The sequence below is a fragment of the Grammomys surdaster genome, unplaced genomic scaffold (assembly GCF_004785775.1).
Source record: "Grammomys surdaster isolate TR1022 unplaced genomic scaffold, NIH_TR_1.0 313, whole genome shotgun sequence".
Classification (NCBI taxonomy): domain Eukaryota; kingdom Metazoa; phylum Chordata; class Mammalia; order Rodentia; family Muridae; genus Grammomys; species Grammomys surdaster.
Window position 1 is genome coordinate 2,694,586 of NW_021604732.1, and position 27,982 is coordinate 2,722,567.

Consider the following 27,982-nt stretch of genomic DNA (forward strand, 5'->3'; position numbering starts at 1 on the left):
GCCGGCGCAGCGGCCGAGCAGGGCTGAGCATCCTGCGCCCCGGCGCGGGGCCCTGCGGTAGCCTCGGGTCCCTCCCCTGGACCTGCCACCGAACCAGGTAAGGGACTCTTGGAGACATCAGGGCTGCTACAGGGACCGAAATACTGCCTAGGCCGAGGATGCGCTCCTGAGGATGCGCGAGGGGCGGGCGCCGCTTCTCCCAGCCCGCTGGGGGCGCTTGGCTTGGCGCCCGAGGCTGCACGGCTCCGGGTCCCTGAAGGCCCAGCTGCAGGCCCGGCGTTGCCCCTTCTCCCCTCGGCCACGCCGGGCGCCCTGGGCAGGGAGCGTCTCCCAGGAGTCGTGGGCACAGCGCGGAGCTCCGCGCGACAGCCGCAGCCACAGCCGCAGCAGGTGCGTGGCCTGGACCGGAGCCGCCCTCCCGAAAAGGAGACAGGGATAGTCTCGGGGACCAGGGACACCTGCAGGGGCCAGGAGCCCAGCGGGGTCCACATCCCTGCGCCCAGGTACTGCAGATCGCCAGGCGGTCCCCGCCTCTGCGGTCGCAGCCACATCATTCAGCCAAGGCCAGAGAGAGCTGCCTGGGCCCGCCTGGCAGGCAAGGGGGTACTGGGCGCCCGCGGTGAACCGAAGCCGGGTGGGGCTGGGCCGCAGCCGCACGGTTTAAGAGAGGAAGGCTCGGATGAGCCGAGAGGCATGGCTGACCTGTTTCGAAGCGTTCTGGCTTATGCTCACGCCTCTCCCCTAGCTGGCTGTGGGAAGGAAGAAGGTGGGGTGATGGAATATTAGGGGACAAGGTTTCCTTCGTATTTAACTACCCACCTGTCTGTTGTGGGAGATTGCCACATCTCCTTCAGGAAGGTAAGCCCTTCTATGTGTACAGGAAGAGAAGGAGTAGCTTGTGGCTAAGGATGGGGGCAGGGAGCATGGTTCAACCGACTGATGGTTTTCTCTCGCGACTGACTGGGTGTTTTCCAGCCCAGACTTTGAACTTGGCTGGCCCAGTCTCTTAGTGCCCACAGCTCCACATCTGGGCAGGAAGACTTAGGGGTCAGACTGCGGACTGTTGGCTCCTAAACTACCATTTCTACCTCTTGCTCCCTCCCCTCAGAAGTGACCAGCAGTGCACCTCCCCCCCCCCCTTGTTGGAGGACAAAAATATAGATTAATATCTATAGTCAGGATTGTAAAGTCCTTGAAGATAGCTGTCCCCACCACCATCCTCCCTTCTGTGGCTTTCTCCCCCCCCCCCGGCGCTCCACGCAATGCTCTGTACGTCCCCTCTCTCCTGTCAAACTTGCTTGAGAAAGGAGCCAGTGAGTGGTGTTTATCTTGAAGAGCTAAATACAAAAGGTTTCCCCATTGGATGCAGAGCAGGTACTTAATAAGTCATGGGATCAGAAAGGAAGCTGAGGATAGGAGACATTTTAATAGGAAGCAAAGCTGAAGTCAAAATATTTGATATCTCTAATGGTTGACTTTCCAACGTAAGCTAGATGTGGGACTGATACAGTCTTCAAAAATGGCATATCTGGCAGCTGGCAGCCTTGTTTTCAGTCAGGGCTGCTTTGGCGTGTGTGTGTGTGTGTGTGTGTGTGTGTGTGTGTGTGTGTTAGGGCAGGGGTCACTATCACCAGAAAGCTTTTGTTGATCACCAGTCTCTACTTGTGGGGTGTGAAATTTGCCCATGGAGAGTTCCTCACTGGAGCTAGCTGCCATCTGCCCTGACAGTTATGAAGCCACAGATAGCACGTTGCTGCTTACAAAGCCAGTGCCCCCGTGTACGTACTTCTGCTTGCTGAGCCCCAGGCCAGTGGCATTAGCTCACTAATCTTTATTATATTTCCTAGCCAGTTCTGACTGGTTGTATAGGAACCCAAGACTGCCTTGTTCCCTCTGTGGTGGAAAATGGAAAGAAAAAGCGTGAGTTAGACATTAGGCCAGAAGTGAGGGGGTGGGGTGGGGGAATACAGCTGTGTAGGTTTGGAGACTCTTGCTCAGATCAGATCACATGGAGAAGTAATTTAACAGCTAGGGAAGGGCCCTGGTAACAGGACGTGCACCCTCCGATTATCGGGCCCCCTCAGTGTTCTCTGGGCCTCTTGAGGCTGCCTTTGGCCTGAAAGCTAAATTAGGTGATGAATAGGCAACAAGCTAATTAGCATTGGGAACAGCATCGCTGGAAAACAGTATAGAGCTCCTGTCCTCACATCTCAGCATCGGCCTCCATGCTCAAAGAAGCTTCTTTGGGCCACTGTTAGTCCCAGAGTTTCACCAAGAGCTTCACAAAATGCCCTTTTTGTAGCCTCCATGTGGCCACCATAACAATGAGTCTATTTCTTTACTGGCAAGTATTAATTATTCACTTATAGTTGGCGAAACCAGACGTCAGTCACCTCATTGGAGCCTTTGTGAAAGGCCTTTTGGTCTTGTCAAGTTGAGAGAGGCAAAGCCATATCTAGGATCGGGCGAACGGCCTTGCATTTGTAGCTGGAGGTGGTTGGTGGATGAGGACAGCCAGCGGCAGTATGTGCCTGGCAGGCTGTGAATCCTGTGAATCGGAGGCCAGCTGTGGTGGGGGAGGGGCCGGTGCATCTTTGGATCTTCTTATTAAACGAAGGATGCAAAAGCACTGAATGGAGTGTAGGGCACACAAGCCGTCTCCTATTTTTATCCTTATTGTTGCGATGCCGAGAATCTGGTTCATGTGCGCAGTCAATTTAAGGTCCTCTCTGACCTCTCCACTTCCGGGGCTTACCCGAATCGTGTTTTTTTTTCAAGGGGACTTGGTCTGCGGGATCAGTTGAGGTGTGTGCCAAAGGCATTGGAAAGGCATGTGATCAGACAAGGTCTTGGCCAGGGCTTCACCTGGCAACTGCTGAAAGTGAATGTGGTTGAACTTGAGTAGGCAGGAGGAAGGGGTGGGGGCAGGTGAGCGGCCTTAGTTCTCACATTTCAGCACACAGGGCCTGGGAAGAATGTCTTCCTCTGTGTATTCAGCATTTTGCAACCAATTCAAAAATGTCAAGGGCAAGCTTGACTTTACGTCTGGGACAGACAGGGCAGCTTGGTGAAGTTAGGCCGTGGGATTCCTCCTTGGTTTGCTGAGTACCTTTAACAAGGCTGCTACCTTTTCTGACTTTAACAATTGAGCAATGGAGAGCAGTTCACTAAGCCTGTCACCTGTCTGTTGCCACCAAAGCTGTGGGATGAGATAATGTCTGTGAACCCCCAGGTGGAGAAGAAGTCATGGAAAGAGGAGGAGAACGGGCTCCCGAGCATGGCTCTTTTGGATGAGCGCCTCTGTTCCTTAAGGAAGTATTTATTAAGTGTATTTTGAGTGTCAGTTTTAAGAGCTGGTTCTGTGGCTTCTCTGTACCTTGGAGCCAAAAGGAAACCGAAAGGCACTTTGTGGCTCATAGGTTGTATAATGCCCATATCTGTATAAAGACATGTCAGGATTCACTGGGGGTGGGGGTGGGGATGGGGGGTGAAGATCTCTGCCAGGATGCAAAGGTTTGGGCCGTAGCTTTGGAGTTATGGACATTGTACTGAGGACTTCACATGTGATTTGCCTCAGAAGACATGCACTGAAAAAGTGCTTTTTAGGCACTGGCAACAGAGGAGAAATGAATCCAGTGCAAATTCTTTAGAGAAATGGTTTGAGGGGACAGAGCTGACTGCAGTGGACTTTCTTGAAGGACTCATGCCGCCTGGGTGGCATTTTGAAAGCCTCATGTCATCTCAGAAGCAGTATGATGACAGAGGAAAGCAAATAGAACCTTCCAAAGGAAGAGACCCAGTAATGACCTCATGGGGGGGGGCATTTTGATTGGTTGCTGAATTCCGTGGCCAGTCTTCTCACAGTAGAAATTCACCAATCCCTAGGTGAAATGAAGGGACTTTGTATAGCTATTTTCAAATAAGCTACTTTTCTTGTTGTTCTCACAAAAATACATGACAGAAGCAACTCAAGGAAGAAAGGATCTCTTTTGGTTTACAGTTTAAAGGGGTACGGTCCATCATGAGAGCAGGAACGTGAAGCAGCTGGTCACAGTGCATCCTGAGTCAGGAAGTGGAGAAAGATGAATGTTGGCACTCAGCTTGTGATTCATCCTCCTCCTCCTCATCATCATCATCTCCTTTTATTTATTCTGTGATCAAAGCCCACGGGGTGGTGCCATTCACTTTCCCTCCTTAGTCAAACCTCCCTGGAATCACTTTCCGAGTTTTCATCCTGTTACGTTGACAGTTACGATCAACTGTGACAAGACGCGAGGCTTTCCACAGAAAGTAAAAGTGATGGACCGATTAGGAGACTTTGGGAGACTCCTAAGTTTGGACCAGTTTCCTCTGGGGGGATTAAGAAACAAGCTAGGGCTGACTGAGAGAATCGCCCAGCTTTCCCTGAAGGCCTGTAAGCTCAAAGAGTATGCAGGGCAGACCCTCATCACAGAAACTCGTGATGTGATGTTTTATGATTGACTTCAGCAAAATATGAATCAAGATGTAATAATTACAATCTAAAAGTCTCTCCTCAGTGTCCAAATCTGTTACAGCTCCGTGTGGGAAGGAGACATGATGGTACTTCTTACAGTAAGCAATACAGACTATAGGATGGAAGAATCATCTACAGAGGTTTTCTTAGATTCTCAGAAGAGTAGACAAGTAAGGCTTCTGTAGATATGGTGCCTCGAGGGACCGTGATATTGTTTCAAATTCTTTTTTAAAAACCAGAAGACATGAGTTTGGGTCACTGGCTCGTGTAGTCGATACATCATCAAACATTGACGAATACGCTGTGCCCAGAGCCTCTCCCCCTGTGCTCGTTGGAGGAGTCAGATCCAGAAAAGAAGTCTATTCCTGGTGCATTGGTGGTGACCCAAACAGTTCGTGTGAAGCGGTTTAGGATGGGATGGGAGACGGAAAGTTCCATACCATGAGTTCTGTGGGAATGTGGAAGAGTGTAGCTGCCGTGAGAGGGGCTGACTTGTTTATTCTTATTATTCTAGAATACTGGCTTCCACAGGGCCATTTCCATACGAGCATGTAGGGTACTTCAAGCATCCCCCACCCCCAGTCCCCATCACCTTTCTCCTCCCCCCTCCTCCACATTTGTCCCGTCTCTTCCTCTAAACAGTTTTGCTTCTCCTTTCCTATCTGTTCATATGAGATTTTATGTATCTGTATAAAATCTAGGTCCCACAGATGAGAGAAACTGTGTAACATTCGCCTTATCCGAGACTGACTTACAGTCCTCTGGATCTGATGAGTTCCAGTCTTGTCCATCTTTCTGCACACGAAATGATTTTAGTTTTCCAGCTAAAAACCCATCCCATCGCCTACATGAGCAACGCTTTCCTTACGCATTCAGAATAGGTTGATCGAGACTTGGTCCTGGACACAGGGTAGGATTTGAGAAGAGGAGGGAACAAGTCGCTAAGCTGTGGCCGTGGCTTGAGCAAAGGCACACAGCCAGGATGCCTTTGAAGAGACTGGTGACTCCGTACACTCTGGCCACCATGGGCAGATGGTCCAAGCTTCAGAAGTGTAGCTTTAAGAATGCTCCATATATGGAGGTAAAGGTCCTACCTAGCACCAGAATCATTTGCCTACGGGTAAGAAAGGCCCAGGGAGGAAAGATCAAGTACAGTGATTCTCCTTCCTTCTCTCTCTCTCTCTCTCTCTCTCTCTCTCTCTCTCTCTCTCTCTCTCTTTCCCTTTCTTAAGTCTGCATGCTGTACGGTAGTCATGTGATTGGTATCTCAGATTGCTTCAGTACCATGCTCTGCAGAAAGGACAAACATGTTGGAAGTGATATGGTGGGGACACTTTGAAATCTCTCCTTGTGCTTTACAAAACGTAGCTTGTTTGCAGACCTCAGTGTTTGAACTGTGAGTTACAACAACTTCTACAACACAGGCTCTGACATCACGGTGGAGGCTACTAGCAATCCAGCTTTCCTGTATTTTCCTGTGTGTGTATGTATAGGCACACAAGCATGTGTGTGTGTGTGTGTGTGTGTGTGTGTGTGTGTGGTGTGTGTGTGTGTGTGTGTGTGTATGCAAATGGAGGCTGTGGGTCAACTGTGCGATCATGGATATCATTCCTCTAGATATTGTCTACTTTGCCTTGATGATGATGATGATGATGATTTTGGAGACAGTTTTTCGTGGGCCCAGAGCTCACCAATTAGGCTGACTAGTGAGCTCCCAGGATTCACCTGTCCTCGACTCTCTGGCACTAGCATGACCAACAAGCACCACCAGACCCAATTTTTATTGTTTAAAATATGGATCCTGGCAATCGGACTCAGTTCTGAATGCTTGCACAGGAAGCACAGTACGTACTGAGCTGCCCGCGCCCTCACCCCCAGAGCTCAATCTCCATCTTTCACAGTGAATGATTTGGGAGCCTACGTCAGTCTCATGTTCAGGTTGCAGGTCCCCAGTGATAGAGACAAGTTCTGCATCCTCCAATCTAGAGACCACACCTGAGAGTCCCCTCTTGGTTTCCTCAGCAGATGGTTTAGACAGAGCTTCTGAAAATCTTGCTGTCCTCTCCACATACAAGTCCCATGGGGGTCCCTCATGTGGCAGTGTGCTATGATCCCTAGTAGGGGCAACATCAGGTGGGCACCATAAACGGAGGACCTCCCTTGCATAAATAACTGGGGACTGTGGCCCTGAGCTTGTGGCATCTGCTTACTTTTTGGTTGTCACCAAAAAGCCTTCCTCTAACACAGGAAGCAACTGGGAAAAGCAGCCAATGAAATGGCAAGGCCCTTTGCCCCAGGGTCTGTTTCTCAGCTCCCTTGTAGAAACACAAGCAGGGCAGATAGGCTTTCTGCCGGAGCTCAAGGGGAGGCTGACTTGGGCTTCTTTACTCCACCCTCAGGTCCCCTGAGAAGAAAGCCATGCAGGTGGCCGGGCCTCTGCTCCCAGGGGATAGGCAGTGAGGCACTGCTTAGCCAGCAGGTGCTGTGTACTGACCAGGTGTCTCAACTGTTCTGGGGGTTGTTGTATTTCAGAGTAAAATTTAAAATTTTGCTCATAGCAATACATGCACATGCTTTTGAAAAAAAATAAAGAATTGAAAGACTCCATAGTGCAGGACAACTTTGCAGAGCAGGGCTTCCCTTGAGGGCTGGTTCTTTGGGTAGCTGCATCTTAGTCTCTAATGTGTTCAGATTGCTGCTCTAGCCTCCAGTCTTCCACATTGATGGTCACCCTGTTGTGATAAATCACACCCTGTCCCCCGACCCATTTCCTAATCTCCTGAGATCTCTGTTTTAACCTAACCACATGTAAAACATCTATATTACTTAGGTTTGTCACTGATGTGAGCAGGCCAAAAGTGATGTCCTATTTCTTTTCTTATTCGGCATTTTGTTCCATTGGAAAGTTTAGATTTTTTTTTTTGTAACGTCAAGTTAAATGTCAGTTGCTGCATCAGGCCCTGTCTTCCTAGATTGCTGTGTTAGTCCCTAACCAGCCAAGTCACTGCATGCAAGTCATGTCTGGGCCCTGGTTTTTGCATCACTGGGAAGAGAACTCTGTAGGATAACTACTCTTTTTTTTTTTTCTTGTTTATTTTGAACTTCAAAATCGATCTCGCCCTCTACCCCAGCAGTTTCCTATCATCTGAAAGTCTTTTCTGCAGAGTGGAGCTGTAGCAGAAGCACTGAGAGGAGAACTGTGGGGGTGGGCGTGGGTGTGGTCATGGGTGTGGTCATGCACACCTGTCATTCCAACACCAAGAGAACTGCTGTGAGCTCTAGGCCAGTGAGACTATGTCTCAGACAACAACTAAGCAGGGCTGAGGCTAGACAGCCAATTTAGGGGCTTTCCATGGGACAGGGTGGGGTTGGCTGTCACTCTGCTTATCCCTCCCACTGTCTCCTGCTTCATCTTTGGCTCGTTCTGTACCCCACTTGTTTATGTTATACCCATTGGTTCATAAACATACTAATTTGAGGGGAGGACAACTTTGTTAAGACATAGTTGGATTACCTGATAACTCACCATGTAAACCATACAGTTCCATAATTTGTAGTAACTAACAAACCTATGCACAGATAATTTTAGAACGTGCCTGGCATCCTGGAAAGAGACTTCGTACATTGATTTCCTCCAAAGCCACACCCAGCGGTAGGCAGCCACCAGCCCATTTCTCGTCTCCATAGATCTCCTAGACACACTGTATAAATGGATTCATACAATGCGGATCTTTGTGTCCGTAGCATGGTGTTTTCAAGGTTCATCCATGCATTTAGGATCACAATATGTGTCTAGACTGAAGTCCTTCCTGTTGCTGAATACTATCATGTTGTAGAGTGGTACCAGTTTTATCTCTGGGTCAGTTGAAGGACATTCGGAGTGCTTGGACTTCTGGACAGTTCTGTAAAATGTTGCTATGAATGTTCACTTACAAAGTTTTAGTTTTATTATAGTTTATACACTTAACTTATTATTTATGGGCTCTGTGTGTGTGTGTGTGTGTGTGTGTGGTGTGTGTGTGTGTGTGTGTGTGCAGTCATGCTATAGCAAGTGTGTGGAGGTCAGAGGACAAGTCACAGGAACCAGTTCTCATTTTCTGTGTGGGTCTTAGAGACTGAACTCAGGTCACCAGGCTGACAGGCACTGTTAACCTGCTCAGCCATGTCACCCGCTCCAATGTTAGCCATGTCACCCGCTCCAGTGTCAGCCATGTCACCCGCTCCAATGTCAGCCATGTCACCCGCTCCACACAGTTTCCTTTCTAATCAGTCTCCTTTTATTTAATTGTATACATATGGGTGTTCTGCTTATATGTATGTCTGTGCACTCCTTATGTGCATGTGACACTCACAGAAGCCAGAAGAAGAGCATTAGATCCCCTAGAACTGAAGTTATTGACAGTTGTGAGCTTCTATGTGGGTACTAGGAATCAAACCTGGGTCGTCCAGAAGAGCAACCAGTGCTCTTAACCACCAAGCCATCTCTCCAGCTCCAACTGTAGTGAGTTTACTTTGCCAAGTAAAAAGCAACATGGTTTAATGACAGAAATCAAAAACTTTCAACATTTGCCTGCTATTGTTCCTCAGCATGTAACAAATTAATACATCATCAGGTAGTATTGTTCTAGAATGTTCGATTGTTAAAATTGCTGTCTGAGTTACTGCATTTATGGGGGAAAAAGTATGAAATGAATTTTGACTTGGGATTAGCACAGAACTTTCAACAGTTTCCCAAATGGCTCTAAACATGCTTTTGTTTGTTGTTATTTCTTGATTTGTTTTTTGCTTTTGTTATTTTGTAGTATCTACTTATGAAACATGTTTTCAACATTGACCATTAAAAAATCAAACTGTAAACAAACTGAAAAACATTGAAGATATCCTGCACCCTACAGTGTGAAATATTTATGTAAAAATAACTGAGTACAGGGTCCACTGAGATAGCTCAGTGAGTAAAGGGCTTGCAGGGAGGTGGGAGAACTGGATTTTGGTTCCCCAGAACCCTTGTAAAATGCCAGGTGGGCATGGAAGGTGGGAGACATGCTCCTTTGGGCAAGCTGCTGGCAAGACTAGCCAAGTCCTCAAGTTCTGGATCAGAGAGATGGTACCTCTGCATATATGACAAAGAGTGGTTGTGGAATACATGCGATGTCAACTCTGGTCCTCCACATGCATGACCACACACACATGCTAACATACAAGGGGACATGCGTCTACATGTGTATACACACTACAGCATTTATCTCATCAATATAAAAATCGTTTTCATCTTTGCTATATGATAACATTGTATGCAATGCCCAGAAATTGTTTAGAGATACATTTCCCTACGGTTTATGACCAGTAAATATTTGATTTGCATACCTGTTTTATACGCCTGTATACCCAGGGTCCTGTCTACGTTTCTTGGGTTGAAAGAGATCCTAAGAGAAGAAGTTTAAGAAACCTCAGTAAAGGTTATGCCCTAAAAGCAGCTCCAAGTGGTTCCCACCGGGTTGACAGCTGGGAAGCCTGACCTTTGTCTGCGCAGACTGTTCCTGTACAGCTCTTTATGCCCAGCCCACTCAGCAGAGGCTGCATGGCCATCGTGGTACACTCTGGCATCCCTGTAAGATAAACATATATACTCGTTTTCCTGCTCAGCTGGTTCTGAGGTCTGAAGGGGCTACACTCCACAGGGAGTGTCTCCATGGAGCGGTACCCTGTCATGGCTACCTTCCATGCCTGCAAAGCTTCCTGCCATCCTCTGCTACATCCAGGATGGATGGGGAAGCAGGCTGTGCCCTTGGGATTTTGCTTGCTCACCCAAATGCCAGCCCATTTTATCCTAATGGGACCCTTTTCATTTTTTTTATATTTTAACATATCTTTGCATAATATTTTCCTTGTATATACAAATATATTTGTTTATATATGTATATGTATGTCCATGGGCATGTGTGTGTATATATGTGTGTATGTATCTTCGACCTGGATAGCTAGACAGATGGAGAAAATATTTCCTGGCCTCTAGATGTTTATGAATCTTCCAAATGACAGTTTTCTAATCTTATCTTTCCAATTTAGGAGAGTTTTTGGTCCCAAGGAAGGGAAAAGTATCCAACCTGCGAGGAAGGTGACATGCTTAGCATTTTCCAAAAAGGTACAAAAGCAGGCATGGCCTAAAATAACACGGAACTAGAAAGAAAGATAACCCGTGTACCTGGCCTCTGCCAATCACTAGCATGAATGAAAGCATTTATTTCTTAGTTACAGTGATCTGAGAGAAACATCAGATAGTAGCTGTCCTCTTGAATTTGTGGGGCAGTGCTGATGGGAAGTCAAGATGCAAGAGCCATACAGAGCTGACATCTTAGTGACAACGCCTGCCTGGGTGGGGGAGTAGGGAAATCATGGCAGTGTTCACTTCATGACCTTCAGTGCTAGGCAGTGAGAAGCCATTGCTTTAGTCTGAGCAGAGGGATGGATTCCCAAACAAGCCTGTTTGTTATTGTTGATTCTTCTGAAGACAGGGGATCCTAATTTGGCTGAGTTAGCACAATCAGGAAGACACTTCTGCTTTGACTTTTTCAAAAAAGTAATCTCATGCAAGCCAGTCTTTTAAAAAAAAATTTTAGTCCTGTGCGACTGGTTAGTTTGTGTCAATTTGACACAAACTAGAGTTACTTGGGCAGAAGGAACCTTAATCGACGAATTGCCTCCATCAGCTAGGCCTGTGGGTCTGTCTGTGAAGCATTTTCTTAATTGCCAGTGATGTAGGACAGCCCAGCCCACTGTGGGTAGTGCCATCCCTAGGCAGGTGGGTATGAACCTTATAAGAAAAGTAGCTTGCAAGCCAGTGGGCAAGCATCCCTTGTGGTTCCTGCTTCCAGGCTCCTGCTTGAGTGCCTGTCCTGACTTCCCTCTGTGATGATCTGTAACCGGTAAGGTTAAATGAACTCATTCCTCTCCAAGTTGCTTTTGGGCAGAGTGCTTTCATAGCAACAAAAAGAAAACTAGGAGAGTTTACTACGTGGCTAGTAGAGCCATGTGCGCATGTGTGAAAGGCAGGGCAACTTTGGAGTTGGTTCTCGCCTTTCACCTTTATGAGGGTTCTGGGAATTGAACCCAGATCTCCAGGTTTGCACAGCAAATGCTTTGAGCTGAGCCAGCTTGCTACCCCAGCATGTTTTTCCAAGGTGCTTATCTTTCTGTTCCCACCTTACCCGCTGTTCCGCACATGTGTAGATTGCTCTCAGCCTGTTTCAGAGAATGGAGGCTGTGATTCTTGAATTGTGACTAAGAGCCCAGTTAGCTGATAATTCGTACTTTTATCTTCTGACAACTTATTTCCTGAATGCTTAATCCGCTGCAGGCTGCCTTGTTAAGTATTCTACATGCTGTAAAGTTATAACATGCTCAGAACAAAGGACAGGCGCTGTTATAAATTGTGGTTCTTTTACAAATAAGAAAACTGGGGTTCCAAGGGGTTAAATAACAAGCTTATGGTCCGGTGGCTATTCATTGCTGAGCAACAAGTTCAGAACACACACACAGACACACACACACAGACACACACACCCGCTATTCTTTCTTGGTAAAATTGCCTTACCTTCTGATTCCTTCTGGAAATTGTCAAAAGGAGCATAGCAGTGAGATCCTACCTTAGCCGCGAACCTGCATTTCCAAAGCCAGGTTCTTCTAACTCCCATCATGCACTGGTGCCAGGACTCTCCCTGCCATGTTGCGGTCTGTCAGTCATCTCAGCCTTGGAGGCTCTGCCTTCCCCTCTCAGAAGCAAATTATTCACCAGCTCAGAGCTGCTATTTCTCGGGGCAGCCAGGCCACTGGCTTTAGGTTGGTTATGAAGACACTGAATTAAACGAACTTCTCTGAATCCTCAAGCTGAGAGATTGCAACTGCCTGAGGTAAACCAGGTCTTGAGTGAATTTGGAGTAATTTATCACTCTCTTATCCAAAATGACAAAACGGCCCATGCACTTGGACTGGACACATGGACTTTTCTCAGGTTGCATAACAGGCTGGCCTCCCGGAACAGAAAAGGCATGCTTGGTTTCACATATACCTCTGTTCAAGTTTCTAGAACATCCTCCTTTCTGATTTATGTGGGTTTGGCACTGACTTCTAGCACTTGAACTAAAAATGTCGGATTTCCACCTCCCTTAGGCAGTGAGTGATCTACAGAGGCAAATCCACTGCAGAGGCTGTATTTCCAAGAAGAAAAGGAAAGCTGCCTTATGTAAACAAAGGCTTTTAATTTGTTGCTTTTATTAGGCAGCCCCTTACTGATTTTCTTCAAGGAAACTATGGGATGCTACTATTTCAAAGGGGAAAACCTTAAGGGTTATTCTGGTAAATGGATGTTTTATGAAGCGTATGAATTCCTGAAGAAGCCCAGGTTTTAAGGGAAAGGTGAGAGGAAGGATAACAGTAGATGACAGTGGGGGAAGGGAGGAAGGGAGAAGGGTATTCCAATAAGAACTGGGTGCTAATACACTGAGCTGGAAGCTTTTACAGAAAGTTTCAGACAGACACACAATTAGAGAGGTGGTGGTGGTGGGGACCTTACCAGCATCACAGAGCACCAACAGTTCTTACTCTTGCCTGATTTTTTTAAATTATATTTAAGGTTAAAAGACAAATAACATGAACCGGGGATCGAACTCGGGTCCCTGGGTTTACTTACCCATGATTGTTTTATTCTTGTCCATCTTGTATTATTGAGAAGTAAACCCCAGTATCACTTTGTTCCTATTTCAGTAAATATTTCTAGAAAACACTTTTAAAACGTAATTTTGATACTACATTACAGGTAGAGTAGCAGTTTCTCCCTAGTATCAAGCGTGCAGTGGAGATTCAGTTTTGGGATTCAGTTTCCAGTTTGTTTATTTGTTTGTTTTTCCCTAAGTGTTATAGTTTTGTTTTCCAGGTGGTGAGTTCAAAGTAATTGAACCAGGATCCAAAAAAACATTCTGTCAGATTACTAAATCTCACAGCTCCCCACTGCAGTGTGTCTTCTGCCCCCCGACCCCTGCCCCACCCCTGTCCCCGCCTTGTCCTCCCCACCTCCCCCAACCCCTTTAGCTTATTGGTTGAAGACATTGCATCATCCTCTATATTGATTACATGCCTGTGATGTGTTATAATGTGAATTAAAATCAAAGGACTGAAGAGAGTCTGGTGTTCCTTTTGGGTCCAGCATTCTTTCCAGGTGATGATGTATCCATCCACCAGGCAGCATGTGGTTCACCTGGCTGTTTTCATCTAGTGATGCTGGTCCCCTTGAGGACCAGTGCGTAGATACACTTATTCATTAGGGGTTGGAAAGCAGGTGTTCCAGTTGGCATTGTCTCAGAAAGGAAAACAAATTATATCTCTTTTCTTCCGAATTGATTATCCTACACAGTGGTCTATTTTGGTTAGGAAAGGGAAGTTACTTCGTTGTGTTTCCCCGTTTTCTACATAACATTTGGATCACAGGCACTGTCCAAGTAATAAGAACCAGGTTTTTATTTGGTAACTCTATGATCTCAGTGATGTAAAGGTATTTACTCTTGTTCTGGTCCACTGTGGCTTAGCTGATGGATGCTCACGTGGTCCCATCCAGGGAGAGTAGAAGCTTGAGTCAGGGTCTTCTCTGGATCTGTTGCACACACACAGCCCCCGTAACTTAGACAGACTGCTTCCTTGCTATGCCAGGAAAGTTCTTAAACTTCCCGGATATTTTCTGCCCCAGACCTGGACTCACATACTTGATTCCTTAGTAGGAAGTCATAGTTGCAGACTGGTGTCTGAGCACTGAAGGTTCATGTTGCTTATGGGTTGGAATTTGTTTCTAGGTCTTTTTGGTGGACAGAAATACACACTTGTATGTATATGCTTCTATCTGTACATAAAAATATCATATTTGTATCTTTATATATGTGTATTTGTGTCAGTGAGGACTTTGTAATGTGTTTTGCTTTTAAATATAAATATAAACACATCTGTGTATGCATACATATTTATTAACATGTAAGTTCTTCTGGATACTTCTTATCCATATTTGTGCTAGTTTCATTTATAGTGCTGTAGTAAACTATCTGGACAAAAAGCAACCTGAAGAGAAAAGGTTTATTTTAGCTTACAACTCCAGGCTGTAGTCCATCTCCTTAGAGAAGACATAGCAACAGGACCCCAAGATTATACACTCAGAAGCAGAAAGAAATGTGTGCATGCATACCCTCCTTATATAGTTTAGGATCCCCTGCCTAAGGAATGGTGCTGCCCACAGTGAGCTGTGTTCTCCAACAACAGTCAGCTCAGTTAGGACAATCCCCCATAGACAGGGCAACCCAGGGTAGACAGTCCCACACTGAGACTGCTCCCAGATGATCTCATGTTGTATCAAGCCCATAGTCAAAGCTAACTACCACAATACCTTTTCATGTGGAATTTGGGTCTTAGTGACTCTCTTCAGTCATAACTATGTATCTCCTTTCAGCCTTTGTCTGAACAACACCAGGAACACATCTCATAATCATTCATTTCCTCATAATACGTTCAAGCATCACAGTAATACACCAATATGGCATTGAAAATAAAGTGAGCTTGTGTTTTTTTAAACGTTCTCTTCCCCTTTATTTTTGCCGTTCTCAAGATGCGTCCCGGTTGGATCTACCATCCGATTACTGAATTCGAGGCTGGAGGGGTGGTTCAGTGGATAAGGAGTACTTGCCACACAAGCACCCGTGTAAAAAATCAGGCATGGCCATGTATCCCTAATCCCAGTGGGTTGGGAGGCAGAGACAGGAGACTGAGGTGGTTTTGTTTTTGTTTTTGTTTGCCTATCAGCCTAGTTCTGGATTCAGTGAGAGACCCTATCTCAAGGAAGTAGATAAAGTAAGGGAGAATAGTAGATCCTCCAATGTCCCCCTTTGACCATCACAAGCACTTGGCACACACATGTGCATGTCTGTGCACACACACACGCACACACATACACACCAGAGAATCACGTGTAACAGTTCCTTTTGGTGTGGCTATTCCAACAATTTGTTGACATGCACACTCATTTATTTCTTCTTATTTTTTAAAGGTTTGCATTTTAAGTTTGACACTTATTTTATAATAATGTAAAATCTGGAAATCCAGAAGTATTCGGGGAATGCTAGACTGTTTCCCTGACCCTGTGGGCTTCACCCTTCTTCCTTCTCCTTCCTCAAAGCTCAGCTGTCTCTATTTAGCCTGCCCTTGCAGTGTTCAGTGTGTGTGTGTGTGTGTGCGCGCGCGTGCGCGCGCATGCATCCTCCTCTCAGACAAATGGCTTCATGTGGTTCGCATACACATTCTGAGGCTCACTGCTGCTTTGTCTTACTGCTGCCCGTGCTTCACTGAGGAGGGCTGCAGCAGTACTGTGGTCATGGATGTTTGCATTTTTCAGGCTGCTGCAATTACACACTTTACACCCCAACCAACAGTGTGACTGTAGCCTGTTCTCTTCAAGCTGGCCAGTGGCATTGGTGGTCATAGCAGTTTGATCAGTAAATTGCAGTCTAGATTTCTTACTGCAACGAAACAGTATGCTTTTAAACAGTGTCATCCTTGTCTTAGGGGTAGAACCCCAGCAGATATTGATGTAGCTGTGTATGTGATTCTTGGTGCAAGTAGAGCCCAAACCCATTAATACCATGCTCTTAAATACTGAGTGTCTACTCGTCTATGAAGCAGGGTCCCCGTGGTACATGACTGATAGGATATGCAAGCAGGTAAACGCTGGCTGTGTCTGGAACCAAGAAAGGTTTATTATTATTGTCTGACATAATGAAGGGAATTGTTGGGCTTTCTAGTCAAGGTCATATACCCTATAAATTATCATCCCTCTCTCATGTAGAAATAGAAATGAGAGAGAAGCTAGAGAGGTAGATGACTTAGAAGTCAAGAGCACATACTGCCTTTGCAGAGGACCCGAGTTCAGTTCCCAGCATCCACATCTAGAGGCTCACAACTGCCTATAATTCCTGCTTCAGGGGATCTGACACTTCTGGGCTTCACCAGCACCTGCACACATGTGCACACACACAGCCACACGTGCATACACATAATTTGTAAAATATAAATCAAAGAATATTAATGCAAGGAAGAAGAGGAGGCAGAGAAGGAGAAGAAGAGGCGGAGGAGAAGGAGGAAGAAGAGGAGGAAAAGGCAGCTTTAGTGTGGTCTGGCAGTCATGCTACCATAGACCTGAGCACCACACTTAGAATTCTGAGTAGGGATGAGAAGAGAGGCAGAGGGGAAGGTCACTGCTGAGTTCCAGGTGTCCTCATTGGAGGCTTGGCTGTGCCACTGGCAGGGTACATGCCCAGAAGGTGTGTTTGAAACTCACTGGAGTGTGAATTTAGTCAGCTGCTCTGTAGCAGCCCAGCCCCCATCTGCCCTGCCAACCTTGGACCTGAAAGAAATGTCTGTTTGCAGTGTGATCTTGGGGTATACGTTCCAGCTCTTTGCAGCCCCTGGACCACAAGTCAAAGGTTCCTGTGTGGCCTGGAATTGGACACTACTTTTCCTAACAGGGCACAGTCCCTGGCATTGAGAGATTCCAGCCCTTAAACCACACTTCTGTGCTAGGGGTCTGGGCTAGCACTCCTCTATGTGCTCTTATTCATGTAGCAAAGGCTTGGCTTCCTTGTCCCTGATCTATAAGCCTTGGGGTTTCTGTGGTTGTTTTTGTTCACCTCTACTGTCTTCATCATGACCGACTTTTCTAACCTTGTTTCTTGGGGATTGAGATCTCTTTAAGTGCAACACAGGGCTAATGGAGTTCTCCTTTTCTTTAAAGGTTTGATTTGTTGTTATTTATGTTAGTGCAAAAGAGGGCATGAGATTCCCTGGGGCAGCAGTCACAGTGGATATGAGCCCGCCCACTTGGATGCTAGGAACCGAACTCAGGCCTTCTGAATGAGCAGCCAGCATCCTGGTCCACTGAGCTCTCTCTAGACCCCAGCTCCACTTTTCTTACCTTCAAATAAATGTATTTAAGACTTTTATTCGTGCTTTTAAGTTCTAAGTAATTATCATTTCTGCTTGAATCACTCTGTCGCTGTGAATGAGTTCTGGATGCTCGTAAGTTTTCAGAGGGGTTCCAGTTTGCACTGTCGACTTTTCATCTCACTGCGCTGTGGTACCTCACGGTGTTGGTTTTGGTTCACCTGAGGGATGCAGTTTGAGGTCAGTTCCTGCGTAACCAGGCAAGCCTGCAACTTGCTGTATAACCCAAACCAGCCTCAAATTCTTGATTCTCCTGCCTCAGCCTCCCAAATGCTAGGATTACAAGCATCTGTCACCATTCCTGGCTTAAGATAGCATTTTCAGAGGCTACTACTCATGGGAACACGATTTATACCCTAAGTCATATGGTAGAAGTTTTTAATCAGTTTTCACCTGTAAATTTGTGTTGTTGTTGTTGTTTTTAAAAAATGACTCTTCTGCTCACTGGGTACTATATTCTTAAAGTAGCAATTAGCTTGGGTTGGTTTGCTGCCCTGCTTACTCCTTGCTGCTTCGATGCCTGGCAAGAGTTTTTCATCCAACCAGCCCATTCTGCCCGGGTCCAAGACACCAAAATACCCAGTGAGGACTGGTTGCTTTGGTGTGGTCCATAAAATTTCCCTAGGCCAAGGGAGACATGGCAGCTTCTTCATTGCCGCAAACAAGGCTGGTTTATAGGAGTTAACAATTATATAGTCTCTGCTTAATTAGCCTATAAAACTCAGGCTCAGGTCCCCTTGATCATCCTGGCTGTTGTGTGATGGGAATTTATCCTGTACCATCATCTAAGAATGGAGTTGATGAATGTCCTTAAGAAGAATAGGAGGCCTGGCCCATGTCCCCATGCCCAGTATCAATCCAGATTCTTGCTTACTTGACCATGTTGGTGTCACTTGTCACATTACTTCCCAGACCTGTGCTTCTCCGACACTCCTGTGGAGACACACTCTAACGTGTGTAAGGCTCAACTGAGATATCCTCAAAATGTATATATTTTCTAATTTATTATTTGTGCATGATGTAGTGGTGTCTGGTTCATGCCATGGTGGGTGTGTGAAGGTCAGAGGATAACTTGTGAGAATCCGGTCTCTCCTTTACCATGTGGGTTCCAGGGATCGAACTCGGGTCATCTGGCTTGTCATCAAGTACCTTTACCTACTGAGCCATCTTGCTGACCATGAGACTCAGATTTTAAAGGTATTAGTAGAAGATACCTGTGAGGAAGTGGTATTTCAGAATGGTCTCAGTGACCCTTGACCCTTTCTACCTCTAAAAGGGGCTTGGACAGGGTAAGGACAAAAAAAAATATTTGGAGGTCCCTTAAATTCTCCCTTGTCATTCTCTTCCTCTCCATCAGTGTGGAAGACAGACACCGCAGCCATGACCACCCACGTCACTTTGGAAGATGCCCTGTCCAACGTGGACCTGCTGGAGGAGCTGCCGCTCCCAGACCAGCAGCCATGCATCGAGCCCCCGCCGTCTTCCATTATGTACCAGGTAATGGAAATAGCAGTGTGCAGTGGAAAGAACTGGATTCCAGAGGGCCTGTAAGAGGGCCTGCCCTGAAGTACAGGGAGGAGGAGGTCTGTATTGAGAAGGTGAAAGGTCAGGAGCTGATGGAGTCCCTGTTCACTCTTGGAGCCTGGTAGAAGGAATAGATTAACTAACAACTGTGTGCCAGGACCATTTCCCTCCCCTAGGGAGCATTTGTTGATCTGTTCTGACCCCAAATTCCTTCTGGACTGTTCTGTTTTTGCACCACCCGGATTATGGCATCCAATCTCATGAATTAAATATCAAAGCTTAGAAGCCTCTAGAGTCTGCCTGGGTAATTACTTTTCCTTCATGTGCGTGACAAGAGCTCACATAAGCCCGCATGGCAACCCGTGTGGCTCAGGGAAGTGGGTCACAGTTGTTTGCTTTGGCCCTAGATCAGATCTTTCGATAAACCACCATCCCATTACATACGGCTATAACCCTGGCAGGCCCACTGAGGAGGCCATCCATGCAGCTAGAGGCAACCTAGCCAAAGCTCCTTGTCTGAGTGTACCAGGGTGAATGCCACGTTAAGAAAGAATGTGTTAATTTGGAAATTGGGGCTGTATTGAACCTTTTTGCTAAGGCTTAAATGGTGAGCTATGAATATATGTAGTCGCTTTTCATTTCATTCAATAGTTAAATGTATCAATCACATACTTGAAGATTCATTTCCTAAATTTGAAGTAGCTTTTAACATAGATTACAATTTCAATTATATAAACATATTTTAATTTTAGTCATATAGGGAAAGATTTTCATTATAAACAAACGGAAAAGTATAGCATAGAAACTTCTTATCCCAACATACCCTTCCCTGTCTTCATGAACATTTTGTTTTATTAAATATATATGGTATATATTTACTCTTTTTACTAAAATAGGAATTCATCATACACATACACACACACACATACACACATATATTCTAATTCATCTTTTCCTTTAAGTTTACTATGAAGCCTGGTGTGGTGACTCACAGCTGCAATCCCAGCATTCAGGAGGCTAAAGGAAGAGGACTGTTGTGAACCTGAGACCAGCCTGAGCTAAAGAGAGTGCCTCTGTCTCAAAAATCACAGTGAGACAAACTTCTCCTGTGAATATTACTTGGGCATCAGTGCAGTAATGCCACCTTATGGCTAAGTGGCTCGTGGTCCTTTCTAGCCCGTTGTACACATTGACATATTTCGGCTTTTGCTGGGTGTTTCCATCTTTCCAGGGTGTTGTAAAAAGTGTAGCAGTGGCCTGACTTGTCCATTGACACCTGTGTACCCTCAGGCAAGCACGTCTGAATGGCTGGATAAAAGCCATGCACATCTTGACTTTTAGCAGCTGTTTGGACTTGCATAGTTAGCTGGAAGTATGGCTTCCTTGTGCGTAGTTTTTTTTTCTTTGTAATTCATGATGACATGCATAGAAAACAGATTAATGTCAGTGCATTTATCACATGAATAAGTAGGCAAAGTTTATCAGAAAAGTCTTACTAACTGGAGTGTAAAGGTGTTGATTTGGAACTAAATGGTTACTTCTGAGGCTTGGCTGAGTGAAACCGGTCACCGATGAGAAGCAGGTGCTGCCCATCTGTCCTCAGCTGAGCTGGGGGTAAGGGGTAACATTTGAAGCCATGGGGCAGTAGGTTTCCACAGGAAGCTGGTGGTTTTTGTTGGCAGCTGTTTATTCCCTAGACACCTAGCCAGCTTGGATGTGTTTTCCAACAACCAAATGTCCCTACCTCCACAGGCTAACTCTGTCTACCTCCACAGGCTAACTCTGTCTACCTCCACAGGCTAACTCTGTGTCCCTCCTGTCCTCTACCTCCACAGGCTAACTTTGACACAAACTTCGAGGACAGAAATGCATTTGTCACGGGCATTGCAAGGTACATTGAGCAGGCAACGGTCCACTCCAGCATGGTAAGTCTCCGTGACCCTCACGTGCAGATGCATACTGAGGAAGCAGGAGGAACCATGGGCGGCTTCCCATACCAGACCTGTGCTTAGCTACCCCAGGATGCTCTGCCATAGTCAGCTGGCCTATGAAAGTCCATTCTGAAAAAGAAAGTTCCTCCTAAAAATGCTTTGCATGATATTATTTATTGACTCAAGGAAGCCTCTGCCTAAATCATTCGTAAATGGAGCCAGTCGTTTTCCATTCCTCTTAGGGTCTGAGCCTAAGAGGGCAGAAGTCTCTTCTTCCCCTTAATCCTCATAGATGTTTGCAGAATTCTAGATTCCTCATCCATGGGCCCCTGCACATATTTCCCCGGACCATTCTCACTGTGTGGGATATGTTCTACAAACCCAACTCACTGGTTATGCATTGTGTGCCTGCTTTGAGCTGATTCTAGAGTTAGTGTAGGGCCGGTCTCAGTTCTCGGGGAGTCAAGCGGGAGAGAGACAAGTCAACCAAACACTTTTTCTATGCAGACATTTCAGGTTCATTGTCTCATTTAATCCTCACACAGACCCTGTGAGGTAGGTCGTTGGCAGCCCCAATAGCTCAGCTAGCCAACCCTGGAGCCTCTCAACTGTTAAGAAATTGACTCCGGGTCTCACGGCTGATAGGTGGGGCAGTTCTAAACTTAGGACTCTGGTGACAAAGCTTGGCCCTCTGGACTATCTTTTGCAGGCAAATAAAAAACTATATAAATGTCCCACATTGTGATAAATGTGTGGAGTTCAGCTTTTCAAGTGGCCTTCAGAAGGCCAGCGCGAGCTTGATAGAGGAAGTCACTTTTTAGTACATCCTTGTAAGAGGGTAATGATAACATGTGTTGTGCACACTGCTCTTTGAAACATAGGGAGGGCATTCTGCTGTGTGATAGCATCAGAGCTTCATAATAACCCTGGGGCTTGCAAAGGGATCATTATACCTATTGTAGAGATGAGAAGACTGAGGCCTGGAGAAATTAATAAGCGAGTAGCTCATGGTCCTACAGCTAGTAAGTCCTTGCATGAACTTGGGAACAGTCCTGACCTCTTTCTGTGCTTCTCTCCATCCCACAGAAGGTTGGAGCACTCAGAGATGAGATGGGGAGGGGGCTAGCAAGTGAACAAAGACAGGATTCTCAGACTGCCCAAAATTAGGGTGTGTCTGTGTGTGGTACTGTATATAAATAGCATTTATGGAGAATGAGGTCTATCCATGGAGATCATATTTGATACCTAAGCTGCCACAGCAAAATACCATGGATAGATGGTTTAGATGGTGGGTGTTTCCACAGCCCTGGAGGATGTGATTCCTGAACCAGGTGTCAACAGGGCTGCTTTCTCCTAATGTTTCTTTGGGTACTGTGCCTCATTTCCCACAAACTCCTAGGTGTCAGATGTCTCTATGTATACCCAAGTTTCCTCTCTTTATAAGGATGACAGTCAGATTGAGTGAGAGTCTTCTCATGATGTCCTCTGAGCTTCATCCTCCTTTCAAAAGGGCCACCTAGAAACAGTGTCACAGTCTCAGGTATGAATGACGTGCAGGGAGCCTGGAACAGAGGACTTTCACTTCATCAAAGGACAGGTGGGAGGCTGGAGGAGGACCTCAGTTGTTAGGGTGCCTGTCTAGAACATTCAAAGCCCTGGCTTGTATGTATCAAGTCTCCAGCACCACATAACCTGGGTGTGGCCTGGCAAATGCTTGTCATCCCAACTGTGGGGAGGTGGAGGCAGGAGGATCCAAAGTTCAGGATCGCTTTCTCAGCTACATAGGAAGCTTGAAACAAACTTGGACTAGAGAACCTATCACAAACAAACAAACAAACAAACAAAATAAGTAAAGAAATAAGTAAAGAAATAAATAGCAGTGGATAATTTTCAGTCATGGGAGAGGAGGAGCCAAACTCGGGTTTAGCCATGCTTTGTCCATAATTACTCTCGGAACAAGCTATAAAGAAGAGTGAATGGAACACATACACTGGACGAGAGTCTCAGAATGATTGTTACGGAGGCATGAAAGGGTGGGGACAGGGATTTTAGGGGACAGCTGTAATGATCACATACATGAGTGAAACTGGACATCAACTCCAGCTGGCATAATGATTCTTTGGGGTTGGGGGAACCAGAACCAAACTGAAATATCTCAGAAATACCAGGTTATGGGCTCAGACAGTCAAATCTGAAGGACAGGCTGGCTCTAGAGATGATTCTATTTGTTTTCTGATGTTGCTGTGACACATGGCATAAACTTACTGGCTTAGTAGATAGATTGCTCACCTAGCATTCACAAAGCCCTAAGTTTGGTCCCCAAAAACCCACATAAGCCAGATGTAGTGGTAAATGTTATAACCTTAGCACTTGAGAAGTAGAGACAGGAAGATCAGAAGTTCAAGGTCATCCATAGCTGCCTAGAAATATGTATCTCTAGAATATATATAATATATATTATATATGTCAATATACAATATATTATATCATATATATACACAATATATACCTATATACAATATACTATATCATATATATGATATACATGATATATATCATATACATAACATATGTATATGATATATATGTAATGTATATAAAATATACATATATAAAAGGTGACCCTAAGAAGAACCAATAGCTCAAGGTTCCCCAGGCCCCATCCAGAGCTCTTTCCACCACAACATCTTGATCTCTGTATTCTGGGCTTGTTATGTAACAACCATGGCTGAACTATCCAGAGGGCAGAGCACACATCTTGGTTCTCATTCCTGTTTCTGACACAGAGCCTGGGACCTGAAGATGCTTGCTGCAGCCTTTGTTTTAACTGAATGGAATTATGTGTGCTGAGGGCATTTGGGGGCTGAGAATAGCCACGTGTTCCTTACATTACTGTCAGTTCCTCTTTTAGACACGTATGCCTAAACAGAAGAGAAAGCAGGCGGCCCATGGGCTGGTCTCGGTTGTTTCCGATCTCAGGGACAGCATGTTACTGACTTCTTAATTAAGAATGGAAGCTGTTGCTGTCTAATAGACTCACAATAAGTAGCAAACTCCAAATTAAATTGGATTCTGCCCTAAAAATATGTATTATAAAGTAGATATGATAAATAGTTTTAAATTTTAAAGTTCATCTTTTCCTAGATATATTTACAAGGAGAGGAAGCATAATGCTGATTCTTTTCTCCTATTATTCTGTGATGTATGCTTTCCATAACTGGAAACCATTTAAAATATATGCATCTATGTTTTGATCATCTTCACCATCATCTAATTTCGTTACCCCATACAGATGCCCTAGAATATTAGCAGCCAATCTAGGTCCTCTCCCTCCGTGTTCCCATCAACTACGGTCTGTCCGTAAGGCTGTACCTCTTGTGGGTATTTTGTCCAAAGGAATCGTAGAATGTGTGGCCTTTCATCTGGCTTTCACTGAAGTTCTTATTAGATCAGATATTCTAAGATGCAAGGTGCATGTGACTTACCTCGGGACTTTGATGGAATATAGGTTCTTATTCCAAGGCTCAGACAGACTTGTTAGCAAGCCCCCAGGTGATGCTGCTGTTGCCTGCCACGGTCCACATCCTGGCTGGTACAGATGAGAGTCTGGAGAAGTCCATGGCCCTCGTGTTCTATCTCCCTGATGAACGTGCTTTGCCATTTCAGAATGAAATGCTGGAGGAGGGCCATGACTATGCAGTCATGTTGTATACCTGGCGCAGCTGTTCCCGGGCCATCCCTCAGGTGAGACCATCCTTGCTGGGCCTCCCTTCCCCTTCAGGTGTCACTGCCTCTGCAATGCCCCTCTAACCTGAACCCAAACCAGAAGACTGAGTTCCCCAGGTGGCAGGAAGTAAAACTGGGCCTCTGACCCAAAGGGCTTTCCATAATGCTACTGACAAGGTCCACGCCCAGGGTCTTAAAAACAGTTTCCTAACACATACTGTGCACAGTATTTTATTTTAAAAGCAGTGGATGTCTCTTGACATCCAGGCTGTTGCAAAGGAGCTAAAGTAGCAAATGTGATATCTCCTCATTTCTTCACCTAAACCCTTTGCTTCAGATGGCTCTGGGTCTTTTTTTTTTTTTTGGCACAAACATATTTTATAAATCTCTATTGTTACCACAAATCCATATTGCCTCTCATTTTTTATACTGTGTTGGGCTTGTTTGAAAATACAGATAGTTTTATTATCATTGACATTTTTGCATAATTAGTGGATTCCATTGGAACAAAATCAACAAATCACATGCACATCAAGTGAACAGCGGCACCCTTCTCTCTTCCTTTTAGCACTCATATTTAGGGGCAGCTATTATTAACAATTTTTTTTGTACTTTCCACATTTTCTAAGCCTGTTTTTTTTTTAAACAGTCGGTTGTCTTAAAATTTTTTATTGCCTTTATTTATTCTCTCTCTGGGGAGGATATGTACATACAATGGCATACATATGTCAGACAGAGCATAATCTGTAGAAATTGGTTTTCCCCCACTTAGGTAATCAGACTTAAAAGCAAGTGCCTTTCTCCACTGAACTATCATCTGGCCAGCCTCAGAATTTTGTTTTTCTGGAGAAAGGTACCAAACTGGAGCTGTGTCTCAGTGGTAAAGCATTGCTAACATACTCAAGGTCTTAGAACCCAAGATCTGGATTCTTTCCCCCAGCAGTGTAAAATTAATTAATTAATTAATTAATTAGGTATCAAATCATACTTAACTGTTCCATGGCCTCTTTGCCTGTCAGGTGTGATAGTACTTTTTTGTAGTCATTCCAGAGACCCACCTTAGCCCTTCTAATGTTTGCAATGGCATATGTATATGAATGTATATGATCGTATCACTTTGTCCATTTAATAACCCGATGGCAATTATCTAGCCACTGATAACCATAAAATATTATCCTTGTCCAGTGAATGTGGTACTCTCCAGTAATCCCAGCATCTAGGAGGAGGAGGAGGCAGGAGAATCTTTAGTTTCAGGCCAGAATGGGCTACCGAGTGAGTCACTAATTAAAAAACAAAAACAAAATACCAAAACCATGCATTGGCTCACTCTCACTGTCACACATTAGCAGGCTTGACGCATGCGCATTCACAGAACATATGGCATGCAATACTGGGGGTACATGCTGACTAAAAGCACTGAGCAGAGGAAATGAGTCCCTGGAGGACACAGCTTAGGTTATCCATCATTAACATGGATATGGCTGGGAAGCTTTGCTCCAAGCATACAACATAACAAGGGCAGACTGGTTCATGGTCACGTGCATCAGGATAAGGGGAGAAGACTTTACAGATCTCCATCGACACATGTATAGCCAACTGTGAAGGCACAGGCCAGCAGGAATAGGAGCAGGGCGTGGTGTTAAGATCAGCTGGCTCCTTTACTGCAGCCAGTCTCCAGGGAGCACTTGTGGGGCCTGTCAGTCTTCGACAGCTCCCTCTTACTAGGGTGACCCTATCCATTGTCACCCACAACAAGATGCCATGTGAGCCATGCTCATGAGACCTCAGCCGGGAGCCCGGCTAATGAAGCTGCCCTCGCTTTCACAGGTGAAGTGCAATGAGCAGCCCAATAGGGTAGAGATCTACGAGAAGACGGTGGAAGTGCTGGAACCAGAGGTCACCAAGCTCATGAAGTTCATGTACTTTCAGGTGAGTGGGGTGTGGGCGGGTCCGCAGCAGAAGGCTCAGGTGAGCGGGGGGTGTGGGCGGGTCCACAGCGGAAGGCTCAGGTGAGTGGGGTGTGGGCGGGTCCGCAGCAGAAGGCTCAGGTGAGCGGGGTGTGGGCAGGTCCACAGCGGGAGGCTCACGAAGCATCTAGACTTTGTGCCATGTCATTTTGTTTTTGTCCAGCTAATATTTTTGAGAGCCACCTACACCCCTGTGGGTGAGCCAAGCCAACAGGTGTTCCCACCTCCGCAGAGGATGTGTCCTAGTGAGTTTGTGTGTGCTTGGAACACAGAGCAACAAAAATACACATTAGTTTTCAGGACATGGTAAGGGCATGAGTAAAATACGATTTACAACAGTTGTGGGTTGCTGAGGATCTACGGGTAGTTGCCGCTTTTGGGACAATGGCATGGGGCTACAACCTGGGTGACAAGAGGCAGGAATGTGACGGTCATGAGGCTCCAGGAAGATGGTCCTGCAAAACCCCAAGGCCTGTAGGGATCAGTGTGTTCAGGAGATGAAGGACAGGAAGGGAGTGAGCTGCAGAATAGTAAAAGCAAGGAAGAGGTCCAAGGGGAGGCTGAAGGGGGACAGGGACCCATGAGATGGGCACTGTGAGCCTGGAGCTTTGGATTGGATGGTGTGTGGGATGACATGAGCTTTTAGGACATCTGGCCTGTAGGTAAGAAATGCTTGGGAGATGGAGGTGGGAAGAGGCTGGGATAGAGGAGCATGGAGGAGCAGGCAGCCAGTAGGGAGCTCTGGAAGAGTCATTTATAGAGAAGGAAGAACACAGAGAGGGCCAGGAGCCTTCACAGTGACAGAGAAAGCTAGGAGATATCGTGAAAGGACAGGAGATGTGAGCAGTCAGTCGCTTCCTGGGGTCTCACTGGCAACTGTAAGGGTGGCAGGGAACACTTCAAAGCCAGTCTGTACCCCACAGTGGGTGGCAGAGCGTGTACAACCCACACCCTACATATGTTCCATTCATAGAGTGCTGACACTGGCCAGGATCCACCCTGTAGTCAGCATCTAGGCAAGAGCTGGGACTGTACTAGGGAGGTGCCTCAGCCTGGGCAAGGAGCAATGCTAGGTCAAAACCCAGCGCTGCTGTTTTCTGTGTGTGACTCACTTCATACACACGTGCACACACACGTGCACACACACACACACACACACACACACACACACACACACCAGCACAGGGAATTGAATTCTGCCTCTCAGGGTGGTGAAAAAGATAAACTCTCTGTAGGAGCCCAGCCAGGGCCCTACGACAGCCTAAAGTGTTTCACAGCTGTGGTTAGTATCATAGACAACCTGACTTCCCAGA

General features: G+C 45.9%; 1 protein-coding gene across 1 annotated transcript in view; it reads left to right on the forward strand.

Moving 5' to 3' along the window:
• Positions 1-27,982, forward strand: part of Cyfip2 (cytoplasmic FMR1 interacting protein 2) — a 115,366-nt gene continuing 87,384 nt past the window's right edge. Inside the window, exons 1-5 of the mRNA XM_028777730.1 lie at positions 1-97; positions 18,879-19,018; positions 20,881-20,970; positions 24,643-24,720; positions 26,530-26,631. Coding sequence (XP_028633563.1) covers positions 18,902-19,018; positions 20,881-20,970; positions 24,643-24,720; positions 26,530-26,631 — 387 coding nt within the window. The 5' untranslated portion in view covers positions 1-97; positions 18,879-18,901. The remainder of the gene's footprint in view (positions 98-18,878; positions 19,019-20,880; positions 20,971-24,642; positions 24,721-26,529; positions 26,632-27,982) is intronic.